General features: G+C 33.6%; 3 protein-coding genes and 1 non-coding gene across 5 annotated transcripts; 2 read left to right on the forward strand and 2 right to left on the reverse strand.

Moving 5' to 3' along the window:
* Nucleotides 1-2,557: 2,557 nt before the first annotated feature.
* LOC111370903 (protein REDUCED WALL ACETYLATION 3-like) lies at nucleotides 2,558-9,124 on the forward strand. Of its 2 annotated transcripts, none has more exons than XM_022992799.1 (16): nucleotides 2,558-2,918; nucleotides 4,377-4,468; nucleotides 4,682-4,822; nucleotides 4,920-4,976; nucleotides 5,059-5,131; nucleotides 5,268-5,426; nucleotides 5,704-5,853; nucleotides 5,973-6,228; nucleotides 6,409-6,524; nucleotides 6,604-6,690; nucleotides 6,805-6,893; nucleotides 7,082-7,144; nucleotides 7,265-7,321; nucleotides 7,766-7,862; nucleotides 7,980-8,137; nucleotides 8,796-9,124. In XM_022992799.1, the coding sequence occupies exons 1-15, from the start codon at nucleotides 2,883-2,885 to the stop codon at nucleotides 8,133-8,135; spliced, it is 1,629 nt and encodes a 542-aa protein (XP_022848567.1). In that variant the 5' UTR covers nucleotides 2,558-2,882; the 3' UTR covers nucleotides 8,136-8,137; nucleotides 8,796-9,124. The 2 variants fall into 2 exon arrangements, with proteins under 2 accessions (XP_022848567.1, XP_022848568.1); XM_022992800.1 differs by having other exon boundaries at nucleotides 4,685-4,822.
* Nucleotides 9,125-17,524: 8,400 nt separating this feature from the next.
* On the reverse strand, nucleotides 17,525-18,951 carry LOC111370199 (pre-rRNA-processing protein ESF1-like). The gene is made up of 2 exons (XM_022991887.1): nucleotides 17,976-18,951; nucleotides 17,525-17,615 (listed from the first exon to the last, which is right to left on the reverse strand). The coding sequence occupies exons 1-2, from the start codon at nucleotides 18,296-18,298 to the stop codon at nucleotides 17,525-17,527; spliced, it is 414 nt and encodes a 137-aa protein (XP_022847655.1). The 5' UTR covers nucleotides 18,299-18,951.
* Nucleotides 18,952-20,465: 1,514 nt separating this feature from the next.
* On the reverse strand, nucleotides 20,466-20,545 carry TRNAL-UAG. The gene has a single exon. It is a non-coding gene; the product is annotated as a tRNA-Leu (tRNA).
* A 957-nt stretch (nucleotides 20,546-21,502) lies between these two features.
* LOC111370904 (glucan endo-1,3-beta-D-glucosidase-like) lies at nucleotides 21,503-22,938 on the forward strand. Its single transcript, XM_022992801.1, has 4 exons — nucleotides 21,503-21,655; nucleotides 21,798-21,838; nucleotides 21,940-22,174; nucleotides 22,726-22,938. Exons 1-4 carry the CDS (start codon nucleotides 21,589-21,591, stop codon nucleotides 22,758-22,760), a joined length of 378 nt encoding a protein of 125 aa, XP_022848569.1. The 5' UTR covers nucleotides 21,503-21,588; the 3' UTR covers nucleotides 22,761-22,938.
* Nucleotides 22,939-23,212: the final 274 nt, after the last annotated feature.

Raw genomic sequence — 23,212 nt, forward strand, 5'->3', positions numbered from 1 at the left:
TGGGTCTCAAGCTATTTTTCAACCAAATTGCCACCAGTCAAGCATCCAATAGCTTTATAAGACCTTGGGTGTGCATTCAATTGATTCAATTTAACCTCCAATCGATCCAATTTTTCAAAGCAATTCTGCAAATTCTGCTAGGGCAGATGTGCTTGTGCTTGCGTTTTCTCTTCCTATTCCTCCTCTCTCAGTTTCACACCAATTCTTTTCCAAGAGGACTCTTCACCCGTGGAATCCTCCTATTTTCACTCACAAGGGCCACCATTGACCAAGGATTATTCACACTTGATGAGACCTAGTAATACTTATGGATGTGGTAATGGACCTTACGGTTGCAATAGTAATGTTATAGCTGGAGCCAGCTAGAACTGGAACATTAGCTCCACATCAGCTCGAAACGATGCAGATGGAAATGGTAGGTGGGGTTGGGGTTGAGCGAACGGTGTTTAAATCGGTGTCAGTGGTCTAAGGGAAGCTGTAGAAAAACAACTCAAGCTATTTGGTGTGAACATAGAGTGTCACATATTGTCTTTACAACTATATTGGAACTTTTTGAACTTTTTTTTTATTTGGGACTTTTTTGAACATTTTTTTTAAATTGGGACTATAATTGTAATTAGTTCTTTATTTTTTAAAAAAAAAATTTAAATAGAAAGGTATATTAGTCATTTTATAGTTTTTATTGAGAAAAATAATGAAAATGATGTTTTGCACAAGAAAAAGTAAAAGTAGGGATGAAATGCGTCAAAAATCAAAAAGTGAGGACGTTTTTCACAAGACTCATAAAAGATAGAGACGTTTTGTGCTAATTATCCATTGTAAAATGGATTTCATTTTCTCTCTCTATGTTTATAAGTTTTTGAAATTAGTTAATGAACCTACAAATCCGAGTTAATTACTAAGCAGACCTTATTTGATAAATAAATTAACAATATTAAAAATATTCTTTTACAAAATAAAAATATAATTGACACCTGATTTTTGAATAAAATTAGTTAAGACCTGATAAATGATAATGTAATCTTAAATTCATGGTTTCCTTTAATTTTCTCTAGAGTTATTTGTTAAGACTTGTGATTCCATATTAAAATATTAATCTTATTAAGAGAAGTAGTACTAACTCTTATAAATTTGTCCATGTTTTCATTTTTATTTGATATAGGATTATATCCATTGACATACCCCACGAGATAAGTGACTCTTATAAGCAAACTAATATTAAAATTCATGTGCTTATTTTTAAATTTTAATCAGATCGAATTGCTCATTAAAACTTAATGGCCTCGATGCTTGAAAGGTCAATCTTATTAAGAGAAGTAGTCCAAACCCTTATAATTTGATCTATGTTTTCATTTTTATTTGACGTGGGATTATATCCTTTAACATATTGTGCAACTTATAATTATTTAGTTAAAAAGAGAAATATCATTGAATCGTCTTAATTTGGTTTAAACTTTATTACAAAAATGTTGATCCTATCTGCATTTTTATGGCTTGTCCCACTCTTGAGATAGCTTCATTATTCTTCCAGCAAGCTAATTAATAATTGCTCTTGTAATCATATAAAGAATCAAATTAATTATCAGGTTAAAAATAATGATAATCGTACAATAAAGTTTTAAAAGTCACGAGTAACACAAGATTATACTCAAAATCATATTAATTTCCTAACACGTTAAAGATTCAAATAATTTCTTAAAATCCAAACAAAGAATCATGATGGGTTCAATTCATATTTATTACATTCATTTTCCATCTTTATAACGTGAGCATGTTCGAGTTTGAAAATTATCCTTTTAAGTACTAAAGCAAGTTCTCAAAATATTTACGAAGGTTTTAAAATTAGAAGTAGATAGAAACTAATAGCAAATAAACGTATAACACTGACAAGTCATTTGAAATTTGTGAATAAAAATTGATTCACGTGTTTATAAACACGAGCCAAGCATACGCTAAGTTTAGAAACGCCTACATGGTTGGCAAAGTTTATAATCAATTATAAATTGGTCAAATATCATTTTTATCTTCTGTAAAGCTCACAATTTTACTTATTTTTACTCACTTATTATTCACACATCTTTCTCATGGGATCCAACGCTTATAATCTAAATAATTTTTACCAAACAGGCCGTGGTTTCTAAAATTCTCTTCTTTTTGTGAAAAAAATATTTAATTTCTTAAAATAGAAAAAAATTGCTCACTTGCAACCTATGCTACTAGATTCAGAGTACGTTTGAAAAATAATAGTATAATATTTATGGATTTTACAAAGTTTCTTTGTTGGTAGAAATTAAAATTTTGATTTTAATCAAAGTTAAAATTAATAATTAATTTTAATCATATATTTTATGAGATTCACAATTTTTTATCTTATTAATTTTTTATTTAAAATATACTAATAATCCGATTTTAATATCCATCAAACAAGCGCAAAATGTATAAATGAAAGGCTGGTTGGGAATGCAGCTGGAATTTACCCAAAATGATATTTGATAAAATAAATAATTTAAAAATATGAATTTAATTTGTTTTTAAGCACAAAAAATACAAGAAAAAATCAGTGTAAATGAAAAGACTACAGCAACTACCATTGACAGTTGGTTTGAAAACCGAAGCAAAAGACGACGAGACGCGGACTCTCCGACTCCACTCTCCTCTCTCTTTCCTATTCTTTGTTTGTTGCTTCAGATCTCTGACTTAGTTTCTCTTTTAGGGTTAATTATTTATTATTATATATTTCCTTGCTGTACCCATTGTATAAATACGGGATGCACAAGTGTATATTTACATTTTGGCGGTGCTTATTCACTTGATCGAACATAATTTGTGAGATTTACGTTTTGGATCATTGGCATATTGGATCTTTCGATTTTCAAGGGGTAATGGCGGTGGTTTCTGGACCTGTGACACCGGGACAGGTATGATTTAGATATCTACAATTTTTTTGGTTTGTTTATTTGTATTTTGTTAGCATTATTATTATCTTTTTTTTTTTTTCTTTTTCAATGGCGATGAGTGTGATCTTTTATCGGATCACTGAAATGCAAAATTGGATTTATATGTTGGCTGTAGTTGAATTTTTCAAGTAATTTTGGTATGCAATTTACCTCCAACAAAAAATGCTGTGCATTGGAGTTAGAAATCTATTCTGTTTATTATGATAATATGTAGGTATGAAGGTTTATCACCGAGCAGTGATGATTGGATTAGTCTATTGAGTCTATTTTCATAGAGAAGAAACTGGAATTGAACTATTATTTTTAGTTAGAAAATGTATCCTGTACTTCAAGATCTATAGTGATGACTCAAGAAATTTCATTTATATTTTGCTGTGGCAGTATTTCAATAGAACAAAAATTTCATCTGAGTGACGCCCACTCTGATGGTCAGTATTTGCTTCAATTAGGGGTGGGTGCGGGGGAACCGAACCGAACCAAAATTTTCGAGTATTTAGTAAATGGAACCGTAGGGTCCAAATATAATTATGGAACCTTTCGGGTTCGGTTCAATTCAGTTCGGTTCGGTTCCATTCGGTTCTATACTATAATTAAAATTTTCAACATTTATAACAACATTATATAAATACAACTAATCACACATTCAATGGTTTTGAAATGTTAGAGACTAGTAGACTACCTTATTCAAATGATCGCTACGGTCAAAATTTCGGTTGGCGGAGGTCACAGCGTCGGTCGACGATTGTATAGATTTTGGAATGTCAGCGAGGCTGGGAGAGTCGAGACAATGTTATGCACTTTAGTGTAAGTGTTTAGGGTTATTTAGTATGTTGGATCTTGTTGGGCTAAGAAATGAAACAATAAAATGGGTAATTAGGCTAAAAATTAAAAAATTAGAAATGAAACAAATTATTGAACCAAAAATTTGGATTTAGAAATTGTTAATTTGTTAATTTGTTTAGAAAAATTAAAATTAAAATAATTTGATTTATTCAATATAAAAAAAATTAGAAAAATTCGGTTCTTATTCGGTTCTTGGTCTAGAACCAAGAACCGAACCGTACCCGTCGGTTCTCAATTCAGATACCCGTTCGGATATTTAATTTGACAAGAACTGACGGGTTCGGTTCGGATTCGGTTCGGTCGGTTCGGTTCGGGAGATTTGTCCAGTCCTAACTTCAATGTCGTATCGTATCATAGACATCTTAATATTTATAGTATGGAAAGAAACCAGAGATAAAATGGAAAGGGTAGTTCAGTTTAGACTTTCATGTTTACTCAGAATAAATGCCTCGTATGATTATTTGAGTCCAGTGACAATCTCTTATCTGTGGCATCTTCTACCTTTTGTGAAACCTCAAAACTATACTTCAACCATTCAACTACATATAAAGAGAAACCTTTCTTATGATATCCCAGGTGTCATTTTTGCTTGGAATCATCCCAGTTTTTATTGCATGGATATACTCTGAATGCTTGGAGTATAAAAAGTCATCATCCCCATCTAAAGTGTAAGCTCGTTTCCCCTTTCCGTCCCTTTCCTCTTTAGTTATGGTACATATGGCATATTTGTTTTGAAATTTTAATATACCTACCTATGCAAGTTTAGAAGAAGAACAGCAATTGTCTGTTCAAGAAGCACTCAATGTGCTATGAATCACAAGAGAAAAATCAATTTTTTTATGAACATCTTCTCATACTCTGTGGCTTACTTGTTTGGACAGCAGTCATTCAGATAGTAATCTGGTTGAAATGGAAACTGCGACAGTAAAGGAAGACGACCGGGCTGTGTTGTTGGAAGGAGGTCTTACAAAGTCAGCCTCCACAAATTTGTCCACTCCATCCATTAAAACAAACTTAATTAGGTCAATCTGATGTTTAATATTCAATATCTCTGTGTGGGTTTCCCTTTTGATCATGTTCAATTTGGCTTTCTTACCTTTATTCTTCTTCATTTTCTAGGTTTTTGACGATGGATGCCTCATTTTTGCTTGAAAACCGACAAATTTTGAGAGCGATGTGAGTTGTTTGATTATGTTGCTCGTGTTACATGAAGGTTCTATTTCATTTTTCCTTTAAATGGTACCACAATGTTATGCAGGTCTGAGTTTGGTGGACTTCTACTCTATTTTTACATATGTGACCGTACAAACTTGTTTCCAGATTCCACCAAGGTGCCCTTTATGTTTCTGACTTTTTTCAAAAATCAGATTTTTTCCTACTTTGCATGGAGATCAGCATTACGTTATATTTTCTTTATTGCTATATATCCTAATTAATTTTTGTCGGGCCTTTTCCCTCTCTGAGCAGAGCTACAATCGCGATCTTTTCCTTTTTCTCTACATTCTTCTTATCATAACTTCAGCAATGACTTCTCTGAAGAAACATGCTGACAAGTCAGCATTTTCTGGGAAATCCATACTTTATCTTAATCGCCATCAGACTGAGGAGTGGAAAGGATGGATGCAGGCAAGTATTTTTCTCACAAAATATTCATTGAAAAATGTTAATGATTTGTAAATGAGTAGGACAAAGTTAAAGTGTAGCTGCTTCTTTTATATCGTCCTTCCGCATATTGTGTTTCTTTTGAAGTTACGAATCTTTCTTGCACTTAACTACTATTTAGCCTCCTCTCAGCAGCCACAGAATATCTGTAGTTGACATTCACAATGCACGCCGTGGCTGCTATACACTCTCTCTACACACAAACTTTATCACTCATGCCTTTTTCTTATGTTTCTTGTAGGTTCTGTTTTTGATGTACCATTATTTTGCTGCGTCGGAGATATACAATGCAATTCGAGTTTTCATTGCTGCTTATGTTTGGATGACTGGCTTTGGAAATTTCTCCTACTATTACATTAGAAAAGATTTTAGTGTTGCACGGTTTGCTCAGGTGAAAAATCGCTCCATATTTTACTGTTTCTGTCAGAACCACAAAACTAAACTAGGCACTTTGCTTTTCACAATTTTAGTTTCTTTGAGAGTTCTAATCAGATTATCTTCTTCATGCAGATGATGTGGAGGCTAAACTTTTTTGTGGCATTTTGTTGCATTGTTCTTAACAGTGATTATATGCTATACTACATCTGTCCAATGCACACGCTCTTCACTCTTATGGTGTATGGTGCCCTTGGTATTGGCCACAACTATAATGAGATAAAATCAGTAATGGTTCTTAAAATTTTGATGTGCTTTCTCGTGGTTATCTTGGTATGGGAAATTCCTGGAGTTTTTGACCTGATTTGGAGTCCCTTCACTTTTCTATTAGGTATGTACTCACCATTGACCTTGTTACCATACTATTGCCAATTGATTTCCATTGTTTTATTTTGTTATGCTTCGTCCTGAAAAATATTAATCTTTGCCGAGAGACTACAAAATTCAAGGTGAGACTACCATTTTTGGTTTGAAGCCTCAAATGCCTGATAGTTATTTATCTCAATGACAGGATATACCGATCCTGCAAAACCGAATCTTCCTCGACTGCACGAGTGGCATTTTAGATCTGGGCTTGACCGTTATATCTGGATCATTGGAATGATCTACGCCTATTTTCACCCCAATGTGCTGTCTTAAAACATTGCATTTTTGCAGTTTTTCTCAGTTGTTGAGTTTTTAAATTCAAGTGATTATTTCATTGCAGGTTGAGAAGTGGATGGAGAAACTGGAGGAGTGTGATGCGAAGCGGAGAAGCTCAATCAAAACATTGGTTGTGATAGTCTCCTCAATTGTAAGTCGCATAATTGAACTCAAAATAAAGGAGCTTGATATCTGTTTGTATTTTAGCTGATTTATCTGATTGTTTTATAAATTTCGTTATCTGATTACTTTCTAATGATTTTAGGTTGGCTATTTGTGGTATGAATTTATATACAAGTTGGACAGGGTTACATACAACAAGCTCCATCCATACACGTCATGGATTCCCATAACGTATGTCTTGAAGTTTTGTATTGATCTGTCCTAACTCTTAATTCTCATTTTATGATGTCATATGTGTCCTTTTTGGTGGGAAGAATGTCTATTAAAAAAAGCTTTAACAGACAGATTGATGTGTAACAAGACTTATCCTGAAAGTTTTTTCTAAGATCTCCTTCATTGTTTGCTTTTCTTTTCCCCAGTGTTTATATATGTTTGCGGAATTCTTGTCAGCAGCTTCGGAATTTTTCGTTGACCCTTTTTGCGTAAGTTCTATATCTTTTTTTATTTTAAGTCATTAAATTCATAGCCTTTTCAATTGCACAAGTGGCATGAAATACTTCATTTATGTATATATAATTGTTTGAGCGCACTCTTGCTATCAGATGGCTTGGCAAAATTACTTTGGAAACCTATATTTCCCAGTTTCACATCTGGCTAAGGTGAGTGCACTTTCTTTGTCCTATTTCACCTGTTCGGTTTTGTATTTTAGCTATTATAACGCTATAGTTTCTATCCCTTGTATATTTCTTCCCAGTGAATACTTGCAATTGATCCGGGCATAAATATATTTTTTTACTTGTAAATGTCTATTTTATTCGCTTCTTAATATATGTGCATGAATAGAAACTTTTCTGTGATTAGGCATGTACCATACTATAGATGCAACAAAATATTGCCAATTTTATTTCAAATCTATTCTTTTGCCATTTTACAATGTAGACGCTTAAATCTAACCTGATGAACTTACAAAGAGATCATGAGAGTTGCAAAAATGTCCTATTCTTGAATTTTTAAGGGTTCTGGTGCATGGCAAAACGAACACGAAAATTCAGTAGAAGCTAAAATAATGGAGGTGTCATCAGTTTCTAGTTATACTTGCGCAGGTCAAACATGCCAAATGGACAGCCTAAATGGCTACTTTGTTTGATCCCAAATTATCCTTTGCTTAACTTCATGCTGACAACTGCCATTTACATCTTGGTGAGTTTGAATCTTAAATTCATCTTTGGATTATAAAATACTTGAAGTTACTAAGTGATATATATATATATTTTTTTTCCTTTGACGTTTTCGTTTGCATTTTGTTTACTGGTATAGGTATCATATCGGGTTTTTGAGCTGACTAACACATTGAAGTCAGCTTTCTTACCCACAAGAGACAATAAGAAGTTACTTCACAATTTTGTTGCGGGAGCTGCCATCTGTGGGTGTTTATATTGCATCTCATTCATTCTTCTTCGAATCCCTCATTAACGGTAACTGATTTAAGCCTTTTACTAATGAATTGCACATGATATACACAGCTTATGTACAAGATCCATGTTATTGATTATAGGACAACCTCTGGGTTTATCTTTTGAACTGATTGATAATATGGATGGTATGGGTAAAATTTAGAGATAAAAAAAAAAGAAGGGAGACTATATATTTTGATTGTGTTGGGGCATTGCGCATTTGCGCCATACGGTTTTGCATCTCACAGTCAAAGTTTAGACACTGTACCTATTAATAAATCTCTCCAAGAATGAATTAGTATGAACTCCCATATATCCTGATTCTCAGGATCATGTTCTCCAATAGGAACAAATTAAATTGACTATTAAACTAATTCTAACCTACTTTGAATTACCAGAAACACAACCTAACTTATCTGAGATTGATTTCAGAACATTCTGCATATCATAGGAAAAATAAATTTTTACCCTTGACGAAGAATTACAAAAAGGTATGAATTTCGTCTAGATTATAGAGATCTTCATATAGACTGAGGGCTGATTTGGATGCTTAAGATAATGTCAAAGCCTGAAAATGCTCCCTCTTTACATTTTCTTGATCCTTTGTTTGCCATTCCTACTATCCCTTTTCAAATACTGAGCCTGTACTTCTAACAAAATGATCTGATATGGTTTGCAGAGATGAAGAAAAATATTTTGGTGAGCTTACACGGACAGCAGGGAAGGTACCGGTGAATGAGTTGGTGGAACATCACTTGCCATTACAGCCAAAGAACATATGTCCGGTCTTTGTGTCTGAAGGTAGACAAAGCAAAGTAACACAAAAAAGGGGAACATTTTGTTTGTGGGCTTTCCACGCTTGTATTAGTCACATCCTCCCTCATAATCTCGTGAGTTGTTAATCCACAATGTAGAGATAAAGAAATATACAGGAACATATTTTGGATAATTATTACAGCCACTTTTCATGGGTAATTTGATATATGAATGTGATAGTATTTACATTTCGATCGGCCCCCATTAGACAATTTTACCCTAGTATCAAGTTGTATCTTTCAGAACAAAAAAAATAATAATAATAAATAAATAAATTGAAAAAACACTAATGTAAAATTGAAATTCTTCTCCTTTTCCACCCACCTCACCTCTATCACGACAATTATAGTTATCGCGGATTATTTTGATGTGAGCTTGGAGATAAAGAAGAGTTCCATTTTTCGTGGTTATTTTTTATTTAATTTTTTTTATTTCAATGTAAGTATGAATCTGTCTTTTTAATAAAATTTTAGCTTGTTAGCTTAAGCTATATATATTCACATCATAGTTTTTAATAATTGGACTATTTTAATTGTATGAAAGGTCCATAATCTTTACATATTATCATATTTATGTCTCAAACTTTTTTCATCACATTCTTATTCTCAAATTAAAACAAATTGTTCCTGATTATGATTTTTCTTCAAAATTTTCTTTAAAATAAAAAAATAAAATAAATAAAATAAAAAATAAAAAATAAAAACTCATTTGTTCAATTGTATTTTTGAATAAGCAAAATAAATAATATTGCAAAAATGTGACTACATATTTGATCTTTATTTCAAAGTACGTTAACAATTTTTTTGGATGAAATTCAATATTAAGGATAAAATTCTCTGATCAATAAAATATTAAAAATAAGAATGTGATAAAAAAAAAAAAATAAAGATAGAAGCCTATGTTAGGCTCCCATTTTTTCAAAAACTAAAACTCATTTTCAATCACATTCTTTCATAAAATAATATTACATATAAATTGATTTTATTTTTTTTATTTTTTAACCATGCATTATTCAAAAAATCACTATTTCAAAATTCATTTTCTCCCAAAATTTCATTAATATGTAGAGCAACAATGAATAAAAGTTAATGACATTTAATGTAATTAAAATGTGATATATCTATAATAAAAAATAAATAAATAATGTATTGTACAATTAGCAAAATTCCTTGAACTTAAAATGTCCCACACAAAGCCAATGTGGATCCCACATTGCATTGCTGCTGATATCCAACACGTGCCCTCTATCCCCATTCCACCTTCGTTTCCTTCCATTATGATGTACCGTAAAAAGATTCAAAAAGGGGTCATGTCATTTTGATCGAAAATTATTGATAGATGATATCGGGTAACCCTGTCATATATTTAATCCCACCCAGATATGTTTGCCGGCGAGATAATTGTCTTTTCAACATAACTGCCAAAAGCGTTCGGGACTAAACCTACCGCTAGAAAGAAAGCTATCATAATACCTATACCTGCTGCCTTAAGCACAGGGCCACTAGCTGGGATTTTGATCTCTGCAAAAGGATGCTCTTTCGCCATTGCCGACGTTACCGCATCGGTGGAGTTAGCCCCTGCTTTTGCTTAAGAACGAGTTACCGCCTTTCTCCGGCTACTTCTGAGTCAAGTTAGTTTAGTTCAAAATCGTAACCACCTTCGACTGGTAAACTATAGCTTCAGTCTTGTCCCTCAACTTCTTAGTTAGAAGTGGATGTGGATGAGGACGGAGACCACTCGTATTCTTTCCAAAGCCTATTTGGTTAAATGGAAATGTACCCGAATAGAATCCCATGAGCTTTGGTGCTTTGCTTTTGTCAGTCCCCCCTCTTGGGTTAACCCCTTACCTGATGGAATAACATAATGTGAATTGATAAGATATGATTAAATAAAAAAAGTTGATTGCATTTAAAACAATTCAAGTAATAGTTGTATGGTATCATGTTACCACTAGAGAGATGAGAGGATATAATTTAGGAAAATGCTACTTTACCCGAAAATATTTGACACCTGGGATAATCGATCCTCACAAAGTGTGCGGGTCTCACGTGAATTAAATAATGCTCGATCCTCGAGGTATGTGTGTTCGGTCATCTCATATGTCAACCATTATGTTCCTCTAGTTCGATCCTATAACGAATCTATTTATGGTACATCATAATGGAAGGAAACGAAAGTCCTATAACGAATCTATATACGGTACATCATAATTGAGGTGTGTGTTCGATCATCCCCTCTATCAGTCATTATGTTCTCCTATCTCGATCCTATATAGAATCTATTTACTCTTCTTGAACGTCACCCAGTCAATAAGCAGTCATTGGTCCTAAGCAACCGTTAAATTGTTTCCACGTATCGAGGAACACTCAGTTTGTCTCTCACAAACACTATCTCACCGTCTATGTGTGTGAATTCTCTGTCTCTGTTTTAGTTTCATCAATGGAAGCGAAGTTATCAACGTGTTTTCTCAACCGAGGATGTTATTGTTGGGGAAATTTACACCCATTACTTGCAAATTATATTCACAAAAGCATCCGATTAGTTGCGTGAAATCGAAACGTAATTTCGACTTACCGAAATAGGATTTGAGAAGTAAAACATAAAAGTTACCGAATCAGAATGCATGAATATGGATTCATCCATTTCGATTCTTGAACGAAAGCAAATTATTCTTTTGATTGAACTTTGTAACATAAACGTGTAAACAATGTTAATCATTTCCCAAAATCAAAATATAATCCAAAGATATCAGAAAACTGTAGGAAGAAAGATGCAAGTGATGAAGTTTTGGTCGAGGCAAGTGTTTGACACTTGGTCCTTAAGATGAATTTGCCCCGCATCGGTGCTAACGATTTTTCGACAATCATCTCCCAAGATACAACGACCACGTCAACCATAGGAGCACTCCAAATGATTTCGACCAATGAACTCGAACGAAATCCCCTCTCTACCAAGGGAATGCATGAAAATGCTATGGAATTTAGAAATGAGAGAATTGCAAGAAGAGAATGAATGCTCAATGCAATTGGTGTACCAAAAATCATGTCCATAAGGTTCTATTTATAAATATAGAACGAGTACAAATGAAGTAGTGTGGGCCAAAACATGCATCCTTTCAAAAAGTTGCAACACTTGGCCAAAAACCTGCATCCTTTCGAAAAATTGCAACACTTCATTCTTCCAACTTTGGACCGCAATTTCTCATTCATCCGGAATTGATTTCAATATTTCAAATATATCACGACGATCTACTCGACGAGTAGAATAAGTTGGTCTATTTACTTTTGTAATTTGACTATCGGATCAAGTCCAAATATTTGGTCGAAATTGACACATAGTCACACCTTTTCATTTTTCAATTTTTGGTTAATTTTTGAATCAATTCCAATAATCCTCCACATGAATGGAAATTCGAGTATGCAAATGTAGTGCTATGATGTGATGCAAGTAGAGAGAGAGCAGAAAGCCATTGCATCGGGGATAGTAGCTTCTGGCCTTGAACCTCCAATAGTGAAATACCATCGGACTTACTCGGCTAATCGGTGAACGTGATGTCTTGAACAATTCAGCCTTTAGTGTGAGCCAAGACAACGATACTCACACAGATGTCTTTCCTAAAGCATTCATGGTTCTCATGAATTAGTTCATTTTGACCCTGAATCCTTCTTAGTTCTGCGAGTGTTTAGAGAATTTAAGCCTTAAATAATTCTCATTGAAGCGGCCCCACTTCACACTCACATAGGTGACCTCCTATTAAGAGTATTCTGTCCTACTCCACTTGACTTCTTCAAGAAATATGAATCATTAAAAGATTATCTTAACCTCTTGCAACTTTGCAGAAAGCACTTTAATATCATAGGAATGAATTAGGAAATTATTTTCTTTAGTGCTTCGTGGAATCCCCATAACTTAGTTGTCCCTTTGAACCAAGATCTTGGGATCGCCAGTCAACAAGGTAGGGTTACCATTACAAGGACTCTAACGTAGTAGGCTTTACCTCATTCCCTTCGATATGCAATATTCTTGATCTCTCTTAGTAAATCTCTTTAAAGGTACCACGAGTTTACACTATTGAGATTATCTGCTTAATGGTATTATGTTTATGACTTATACGTCTAGACCTACCATTACTTGTGACTTAATATCTTATCAAATATAGCTAACCAACGATCGATTCATTTGATAGATACAAATTTTTGCCACCAAGAAATCCTCTAAAACTTTCTCAATTTCTAAATACGGTTAGAGGATTTCTATCAAACACTACACTAGTCAATCACTTTTACTAGTGGATTTCAAAATCATGGGTATTCAATATCATCATTGAAACATTACCATGCATTTGAACTTTATGAATATTCTTCATATATTCCAATTGTTCTTTTATGTCTAAATAAACGCCATAATCAGATTTACAATCCATTTCATCCACTTTAGACTTAGTATATATCATCCTTATAATTAGTATAAGGGTTTTCTATCTTTCCACATTCATAGCTATCGTTCTATGATTATAAGATAGAAGCAAATGTAACTGTTAAACTGAGTTACTCCTAGAATTCCTCAATTAGGAATACATATGCAATCTAGTAACGTTGCATCCATAAGTTTTAAACTTTTCATTTAAGTTCACGAGCATTTATTATAATCCTTCACATCTTTGGGTTACAATTGAACTTAGGGTTTAGCAACTCTTTCATAGTTCAATTTATTTATCTCTTATATAATATCCATATCGAGTGCTTCGTGAAAGTCTAAATACTTTCAAAGTAGTGGTCTTCAACTTGCATATAACGTACTTCAATCTAATTAATTTGATCATCCAAATTAAATCAAGGCCATCAAATGGACCAACAATGCTTTCAAAACATATACCAACTTAATTGGTTTCATGATTGAAGTCAAATTCAACAATAAAGAGGGCTAAGCATTGCAACTTTTTCAAACATATGCAATATATCACATTTGTGACATTTCACATGATAGTTTCATTTCAACCATCGGTTGAAAAGTTGTGTTCTCAAAAGACACAATCCTACAAGAGGACACATCTCTTGAATTAATCTCTATAAAGAAACACACCCATTGGAAATTAATCATACCAAAAGTCATGGTTTTTCATATGAAAGGATGCACATTTTCATCTAAATTTATCATAAAATATTTCATAATATTCTACATAATTTTCCACCAATTTCAAGTAATCAAATTAGGACAAATTATATTTTCTCATATTTTTATGCAAATATAATTTTGTACAAATCATCCCATTTAATTTTATTGAAGTTAGAAATTTAACTAAATCATCACATTCAAACTTTTCCAGATTTAAAGGAAGTTCAGCAATATTACCAACTTTAAGCACAGTTTATGCTCTGCAAAGTATTTTCATGTCTTAATATTTTTGCAACAATTTCCACTAGAACAAATCACATTTTGTCATACTTTATGCAAATATAACTGGCATAAAAGTCATCTCACTAAATTCCATAGGATTAAATGAGCTTATCAACATTAATCAAAATTAGTATAATTTCAACAAGATATGAAAATTTAACCAACTAATTTATCATGTCTTATTTCATATTCCAATAAAAGAATAGTCATGAAAGTTCATATACTTTCATCAAATAATTGACATCCTTATATGTCCAATGATTAGGAATAATTTCCTTATTTCCATCCATTCATTATTAGACTCGAGTTGGTTTTAACAATATCCAATTCATCATGACTAAAGTGAAGGAATAGCAACTTATATTCTAAACATTTATACATCCATTGTATTCCATTTATAGGAATGTCCACTTCCATATCATAAGAGATTGCAATCTCACATAGAAGAAAATGGTCACTTACAAGTTCCCAAGATGGACATTGTATAGAAACATCATTTTTTTTTTCGAGGCTAGCAAAAAAATTTCACAAACTAGAATGTTCAAAGTATGGCAAAATGTCAAGCGTAAATCCATTGATTCAAATTTTAGCAACGTACGCATTTAATTATAGTCACACATGCTATCTGTCTTTCCAAATATTTATAGTCACACATGCCATCTATCTTTCCAAATATTTTCATGAAATATATTACCACATGCATGCAAAAATCTGCACATGCTCAAGGAAAAATACATATGCAAAGATGAAGGAAACTCTATAATTACAGTTATCTTCAAACGTCTCCATTCGTATTTTCACATAATATTGGGTTCCCATGCACACAGCGATTCGGATTTTATTTCTGTTTTATGATACAAATATAGCAGAATTTCAAATTGTTGTTTTTGAATAGAACCCAATTTGTTCCCTTAAGTGAGTAGTACGATTGGCAGATTCGAAACAGAATATACAATGCACAACGAATACAAAATTCATTTTAAGATTGTTGGGGAAATTTACACCGATTACATACATATTATATTCACAAAAGCATACCGATTATTTGCGTGAAATCGAAACATAATTTCGAATTATCGAAATAGGATTTGAGAAGCAAAACATAAAAGTTACCGAATCTGAATACATGAATATGGATTCATCCCTTTCGATTCTTGAACGAAAGCAAATTATTCTTTTGATCGAACTTTACAACATAAACATGTAAACAATGTTAATCATTTCCCAAAATCAAAATATAATCCAAAGAAATCAGAAAACTGTCGGAAGAAAGATGCAAGTAATGAATTTTTTGTCGAAGCAAGTGTTTGACACTTGGTCCTTAAAATGAATTTGCCCCGCATCGGTGCTAACTATTTTTCGACAATCATCTCCCAAAATACAATGACCACGTCAAGCCATAGGAGCACTCCAAATGACTTCGACCAACGAACTCGAACGAAATCCCATCTCTATCAAGGGAATGCATGAAAATGATATGGAATTTAGAAATGAGAGAATTGCAAGAGAAGAATGAATGCTCAATGCAATTGGTGTACCAAAAATCATGTCCATAGGGTTCTATTTATAGATGTAAAAAGGGTGCAAATGAAGTAGTATGGACCAAAACATGCATCCTTTCAAAATGTTGCAACACTTGGCCAAAAACTTGCATCCTTTCGAAAAGTTGCAACACTTCATTCTTCAAACTTTGGACCGTAATTTCTCATTCATTCGGAATTGGTTTCGATATTCCAAATGTATCACGATGATCTACTCGATAAGTAGAATAAGTTGATCTATTTACTTTTGTAATTTGACCATCGGATCAAGTCCAAATATTTGGTCGAAGTTGACACGTAGTCACACCTTTTCATTTTCAAATTTTTGGTTAATTTTTGAACCAATTCCAACAGTCAAGGCGGCGATGGGATTAAGTTTAATCAAGTTAATAAACGATTCTATCTTATGCCTTCCCACCGTTTGCTCCCTGCTTCAACGTAATTTCAGGCGCTACAACCATTTTCCTTTAATTTATTTCACTGAATCAGTAATGGTTTTTTATCAAATCAAAAATGATCTGGAGGTGCCGGCAGAAACAATGGAAACTGACTCATTTTATTAATTCAATACGGAAAATTGTCTCAAGTGCCAAGCAATTTTTCACTCAAACGCAATTCAGAGGCTCAAAATTAAATAGATTGCAACACAAGAAATATATTATGAAAATGCATATTTAACCGCTATGAACTAATCCAATTCAAGGTTGAGCTGGAATACTCTCCAGTTTTTACCTCCTCTTTACTTTTACTCTAGAAGGTATGACTTTTCCCTTCACATCCCTTTGAGAGGACAAAATTGCCTGTTTCGTCTTCATTTTGAGTGACTTAACCAACGAAGATATATCCTTTACTCTTTCTGGATTCGATATATCAGGTTGCAAGTCCTTATCTTTGAGCATTTCCAATTTGTTAGAAGACCAAAAATGCCCTGAAATTTGTTGAATATTTATTCAAAATCAATGGAATGATAATGGACTAATTGTTGGGCTCAGTTGTGGAATTGGTAGAATAAAAATAAATTGAAAAATATAAAATTTGATTTTTTGCCTCTGCGTATGCACAATCTTAATTTTATGCATACACGAATGTATTTTGACAAAACCAGAATTAAATTTGCTTATACTATGCGTACGTAAAGTTTATACTATGCATACGCAAAGTGCTAAAAAATAGCCTTTGGCTAGTTTTTCAATTTGAAACTTGAGAGCTGTTTTGGATTAAAAGTTGTCACTTTTTATCTTGTTTTGACACCATTTCGTGATGTATTGATTGAGGCCTATAAGTAGGTGATGAATGATCAAAACAATTGCATTACGAAAATTGAAAACATCTTGCAATCCATACTTTGTTCCAAAAATAATCAAGTCCTGGTTTACATTCATATTCATTCTATCTTCGTGTTGTTCAAGGTTTGGAAGAATTTCACTTTGTGCTTTGGTGAAATTTTTTACAAGATTTGTTACAATTCTTCAAATCATTTGTCGGAATACCCTTAAGTATCTCATAAACACCGGAGAGGGGGAAAATAACGTTTGAAGACAGCGATCCCGCGTTCAAACCTTCACATTTCTTTTTACAATTTTCTGATTTTGTTCCTATTGTTGTCATACTTCTTGTGAATTTCCTTTTTGTTTCTTCTTCATCCCGTCAATATTTATAACAAAATTTGTGTGTGAAGTGTTCCAATAGCATTTTCATGATCACCTTTATTTTTTCGTGCCATTTGCCGAGCATAAACTGCACTCCTGTCATACAGCACAAAAAATTTAAACGTGTTAAGAATTGTGCATCGCAAAAGCTTCAATTATAAGTAAATAGTTGTGTTTGGGAAATCAGAACAACGATGAAGAGCTAATGATAAGTAGGAGCACTGGCCAGGAGGGAAGAGCGGAGGTTTGGGGGGAAACCTTAGTTGACATTTTGTTACATGGATTAGACACATCGAATAGTACTAGCAAAAATTAAAAACTAAAACTTTGTAATTGTGTTGTCCCTATACCAAACGTGCACTATGAAAATCAAGAACTTCCATTGTAACCTTACTGAACAACTTCAGTAAGTGCAAATAAGCAAAGATTTAGTGACAAACTAACAAATATATATACCTTTTGAATTGAGGATCTGTTGGATCCAGAGCAAAAAGCGGTGAGGTGAAGAGAGATGAAAATCGTGGATCATCATAGTCAACATCAGGTATTTTGTCCTCATCAGGAATTTCCTTTCCTTTTTTCCCCTTGCGCTTCTTAGGTTTCAAGTTATAGCCTTTTAACTTGTTATCCTCCTGTGTCATCAGCAAGTAATAGCTCGAGCTTAGCTGGACTAGCTTCAGCTTCTTGGACTGTTTCTTGATTAGGTTTGTCTCTCTTGGTACCTCGAACCTGAGTTTCCTCTTCAACAGAAAATTCATCCGGTTGTTCAGCATGATCATGCTCAGTATCACAACAACAAAACTGTCTTTCTGGTCTGCTTCAAGTTTCGCACCAAATTTGCGTGGCTGAGACTTGGCTCTGCGAACCAACAGAGCAACAGATTCGGAGTGATCAGATTCACCATTTAAAGTGGTTCGACCACGGCATCCTTATGCACACAAGCATAGGCTTCTTCGAGGTTGACTGGAGGATCCTTTCGAAGAAATTCACCCCGAATTTGTTCAAAGTCAGTATCCAGTCCGCTAAGGAAGATATGTACCCGCAAGCATTCAACAGATTTCTTATATGCAACAAAATCATCCGGATCCTTCATAGTAATTTTATCACGGTGGTCTAGTTCCTGAAAGATCTTGACGAGTTCGCCATAATAGGTTGATAAGGGACGGCCAACCTATTTAGTAGAGAAGGCACGCAGGATCAGTGCAAAGATTTGTGTCTCATCCGATCTGTCGTAGAATGCTTTGGCAAGGGAACTCCAAATCTCCCGTGCAGTCCGCAGGCGCAAGTAGCGCTTCATTATCTCCGGTGACATAGAGGTAAGCAACCAGCCTTTAACTTTTTTATTTTCAGCATACCACTTTGCATAAGTGGGATCCGTTTCCTTTGGGGGGTCGTTTTTACCCAGAATATATTCCAGTTTTTCACGCCCAGCAATTTGCATCTCCAAGATTTAGAACCATACATCATAGTTTCAGTTAGAATAACACCAGCATGGAAGCCAGAATTTTCAGATTGGATGTGGATGACTGGGGTGGATCTTCAGCCATATGAGTTCGGTGGTGATGATTCAAAGAATACGGGTTGCTCTGATACCAAGATAAAAATAATAACACTATCACAAATTATTTTCTTAACAATGATTTATATATATATATATATATATTGATTTCTTCCATAATTAAGTCGGAATTCTATACAAGGTAAGACTATTTCTTATTTAGGTGACAATAGTAGAGGAACTAATGTATGCTAAGATACCAACTTGGATGTCAATTCATTCCGTTAACAAGTCTAACTATTTAATCAAATTTACTTCCTATAATCTACTGAATTCAAATTTCTTTCAGATGGAAATTTATGTGTGTTTGTTTACTAGTGGTTATCAGAAATAGAGATGGCAATTTGAACCGTCAAAATCGAAAATCGCAGTTAACCGAACCGAATGGGGTGAAAAAAATCGAACCGATGGTGCAATGGGGCGGATATGGTTTTGATTTTAATGAACCAGTTTGTAATGGTGCGGGTATGGTATTTACGTCGTCGAACCGAAACCGAACCGATTACCCGCTAAAAAAAATTGAATTGATAATGGGCTTTACACTATTTTTATATCCAAATCAAAACAAAATCCCTCCCCTCCTCATTACATCTACCTGACTCATTCGGCCAGTCTACTTACCATTAGCCCATAAAAGCATTAGTATGACAGTATATAAATGCAAACCCTACTCTCCACAACCACAAACTCACGCACAGCTCCATTGCCTCTACGGTCCAAATCGTCGTCGCCTCCGAAATTTTTTTACATTTGTTAGTCATTCTATTACTGCTGATCATGTAAAAACAGAGTTCGATGTTTTTTTAGACGTGCCAATACTGTCAAGGATGAATAGGAATCAACTTTGAATACTGATCTGTGCTAGTAAGACTTGTAGGGAAGAATGCATCAAGTAACTTCGATGCACAACAATTAAAAATGAAGGAAAAGTTTAGTATTATTATATTTATAATATTGTTTGTTAAATTTGTATTTTACAATTGAAAATTAGGATAATGTTTGCATTTACGTTTGGAATATTGTTTGAGTTTGCATTTTCGTTTGGAATATTGTATTTTTGTTTTCATTGACTTTTTTCATAAATTGTTTTATATCAATTTGACGGATGAACTTATAAAAAATAATTTATTTTCGTAGTTATTAACCGAACCGAACCGTGCCGAATCGAGATAAAAATCGAACCGAACCGAACCGATTTACGTGGTTATGGTGCGGTTATGGTATGGTCAAAAATTTGGTGGTGCGGTTATGATTTTGGCCAAACCGACCCATAACCGAACCGTTGCCAACCCTAATCAGAAATAAATTACTCGACTTGAAAACAGAAACAAAAACAAAAATTAATAGATGGAGGCCAAAAAATATTGAATGGGACAAAATCAATTATATGACAGCTGTGGGATTTGAACCCACGCCCTTTCGGACCAGAGCCTAAATCTGGCGCCTTAGACCACTCGGCCAAACTGTCTTATGTGAGCAATTGGTCGATATTGTCTTTCATAAATTAGATAATATTTGTCTTTCATCACCACAAGACTACAATATTTCTATCACCACAAGACTACAATATTTCCTTTTCTTTTTTTGCGAAAGCATAGGTTCTTATCTTTTATCCCAATAGGTGATACTATCAAAGTATCTCTTGCTATTTATAACATGTATGTTACGAATACTAGGGATTGAACCCCAATCTTGAGGATCCTTATCACCCCGCCCCTAAAGTTTTGTGATGGAGATAAATCGAGGGATGTCAGGTCAGAGAACAAGAGCTGTCTGTACACTGCGCGTACAAGGAGTCCAATTTCATGTCTCAGGAATCAAACTCTCACACTGCGGCTGTCAGCAAGACGTGAGATAACCTCACTGCTGTCCTTTGCACCACTGGACTATGCCCCGAGGGGGAGCGTATATTACGAATACTAGACTTTACTCGAAGTTGTATACATTTACTACACTGTATACATGGGGGGAAATTTTCAGTATTAGTACTATTGAAATTACGCTCCCAACCAAAAAAATAAAAGTATGAATGGGTTAAAAGGTTTTGGAAATAAGATGGTCAAAATTTGAAGAAGAAGAATTATCCAAACGAAAGGACCACAAAATTGTCCAATTAATTAATAAATGTAGAAACCTAGAGCTAAATTTCCATTGAAATATACGTTTCACCTAAAATCACGGCACATTTTGAAGTCAATTACTTTAGTAATTGAATCATATAATCAATACAAAATTTTTATAATACTAAAACAAGCTATATTAATATAAATAATCATAAAAATAAAAAACCGTAATTTCATATTTAATATTCAGTTTTAGTGTATGAGGACTTTTCATTTTTGGGTAAAAAAAATAACCAAATAAATGGAATACAAAATGAAACACATGAAATAGCTACTTATTACAGCAAAGATCAAATGAATTTATTTGGGCTATAAATTCTAGCACTCTCCCACCTTTTTTTCAACACTAATCTTGAATTATACTAATTCATCACACAATTTTGCATCCATGGCTAACTCATTTCTGTCCTTTCCAATTCTTGGCTCCTTTCTTCTCCTCTTGTTTGCCATTTCAGGTATATTTCTCCATAATTTCAATTTTCTTGGTTGCCCTCACAGTAATTTCCTTTTTTCTGTCCAAAAAAAAAAAGTTTAAACTGTTAGAAAATGTGACAAGTCTTCGAGATTATTTAACTGAATCATTTTTTGTTATGTCAGGTGGAAGTTTGAGGCCTGCAAATGGACAAGCATCTGGACAGGTAAGTTAAAGAAAGAATATAACAGCAAAAGCAAAAGCAAAATCTTGTAAAAAGGAAACAATTTCTTGAAACAAGTGGGAAATTTTTGTATGAATTTACAGGGAGTTTGGTGCATTGCACGGCCGTCGACATCGGATCAGGCACTGACAGATAACATAAATTATGCATGTGGTATAGTAAACTGTAGCTTGATACAACCAGGAGGGTCCTGCTTTTACCCTACCAGTCTGATGAATCATGCCTCAGTTGTAATGAATCTTTACTACCAGAAAGCGGGAAGACACTATTGGAACTGTGATTTCAAGAATTCTGGTCTCACTGTTGTCACTGATCCAAGTATAGTATTATATTCTCTATTGTACCCTTTTTTTCGTCTCCGTCCCGGCTCCCGTCTCTTTGTTGTCACTTGGGACTTCTTGATGTTAGAAGGGGAAGGGAGTGGATTTTTCTTTTGAAAAGGTTAAAATTAACTTTTAGTAAAAACGAATGTCTTTTAAACAAAAAACTTTATGCTCCTGTTTGGGAACGCTTTTGTAGCAAATTTTTTTACCATTAGAGTGAATGTCAGACTCGTATTAGTTTCAATTATTGACTAGGTCAAGCAGAATGACATATATACCCCTTTAATATTTAATTTATTCTTCTTGAGAGATGGATACTTTTGGTAATTTATTTCTAAGGTAATCCATGTAAAATTTTGCTAAAAATGGGATAAAAATGGATCAAATACGGGAGCTATAGGTATACTCTTTTTCGCTTTGACTATGAAAAAGGGACAACGAGAGAAAGTTTGCCATTTAAGTTTGTTGTTCAAGTTTTGTAAATGGATGGATTCTAATGATATTTGCATTTCTATTTTATTTTTTGTATTTTTAATGATTCTGCAGGCTATGGTGACTGCAAATATCAATATGCTCTTTAAAAGAGAAGGGTTACCACATTTTCTTGGATGGTTTTCACTGCACCATTTTTCGTCGATGTCAAGAAGGCAAAAACGAATCATGTAGCATTTTGAATAAATTGTAAAATCCTAATTTTTTTTCATGGATTGTAACATTCACCTTCAATAGTTCTTGAAATGTTATTTGTATTTTCTACCAGTCATTTCTCACACACCTTTAGGGGATTTTGAGGCTGAAATTTTGGATAAAGGAAAATGGATGGATTAAAAACAGGAAGTAAAACCATTGATTTGAAAAGGAAATTAAATTCACTTCCCTTAGTTTTATTTCTTTGTAAAAAATTCAACCTTTTACTGGATTGAGCGATGGAGTATGGACACTGTCAAAAAGAAAAAAAAGGAAGGTTGAACCCATTAATGGTAATCTCTTCATAATTTTATCCAAAAGAAAGCAAAATCTAAAACTTACTACA

Source organism: Olea europaea, chromosome 21, assembly GCF_002742605.1.
Source record: "Olea europaea var. sylvestris chromosome 21, O_europaea_v1, whole genome shotgun sequence".
Classification (NCBI taxonomy): Eukaryota; Viridiplantae; Streptophyta; class Magnoliopsida; order Lamiales; family Oleaceae; genus Olea; species Olea europaea.

Coding starts and splice junctions, on each gene's coding strand:
- LOC111370904 (XM_022992801.1), top strand. CDS start 21,589: ATGGCTAACTCATTTCTGTCCTTTCCAATTCTTGGCTCCTTTCTTCTC. Junction 21,839..21,939: donor ATGGACAAGCATCTGGACAG/GTAAGTTAAAGA, acceptor ATGAATTTACAG/GGAGTTTGGTGCATTGCACG. Junction 22,175..22,725: donor CACTGTTGTCACTGATCCAA/GTATAGTATTAT, acceptor ATGATTCTGCAG/GCTATGGTGACTGCAAATAT.
- LOC111370199 (XM_022991887.1), bottom strand. CDS start 18,298: ATGATCATGCTGAACAACCGGATGAATTTTCTGTTGAAGAGGAAACTC. Junction 17,616..17,975: donor ACAGATCCTCAATTCAAAAG/GTATATATATTT, acceptor GCTGTATGACAG/GAGTGCAGTTTATGCTCGGC.
- LOC111370903 (XM_022992799.1), top strand. CDS start 2,883: ATGGCGGTGGTTTCTGGACCTGTGACACCGGGACAG. Junction 5,132..5,267: donor TGTTTCCAGATTCCACCAAG/GTGCCCTTTATG, acceptor CTCTCTGAGCAG/AGCTACAATCGCGATCTTTT. Junction 6,525..6,603: donor ACGCCTATTTTCACCCCAAT/GTGCTGTCTTAA, acceptor ATTTCATTGCAG/GTTGAGAAGTGGATGGAGAA.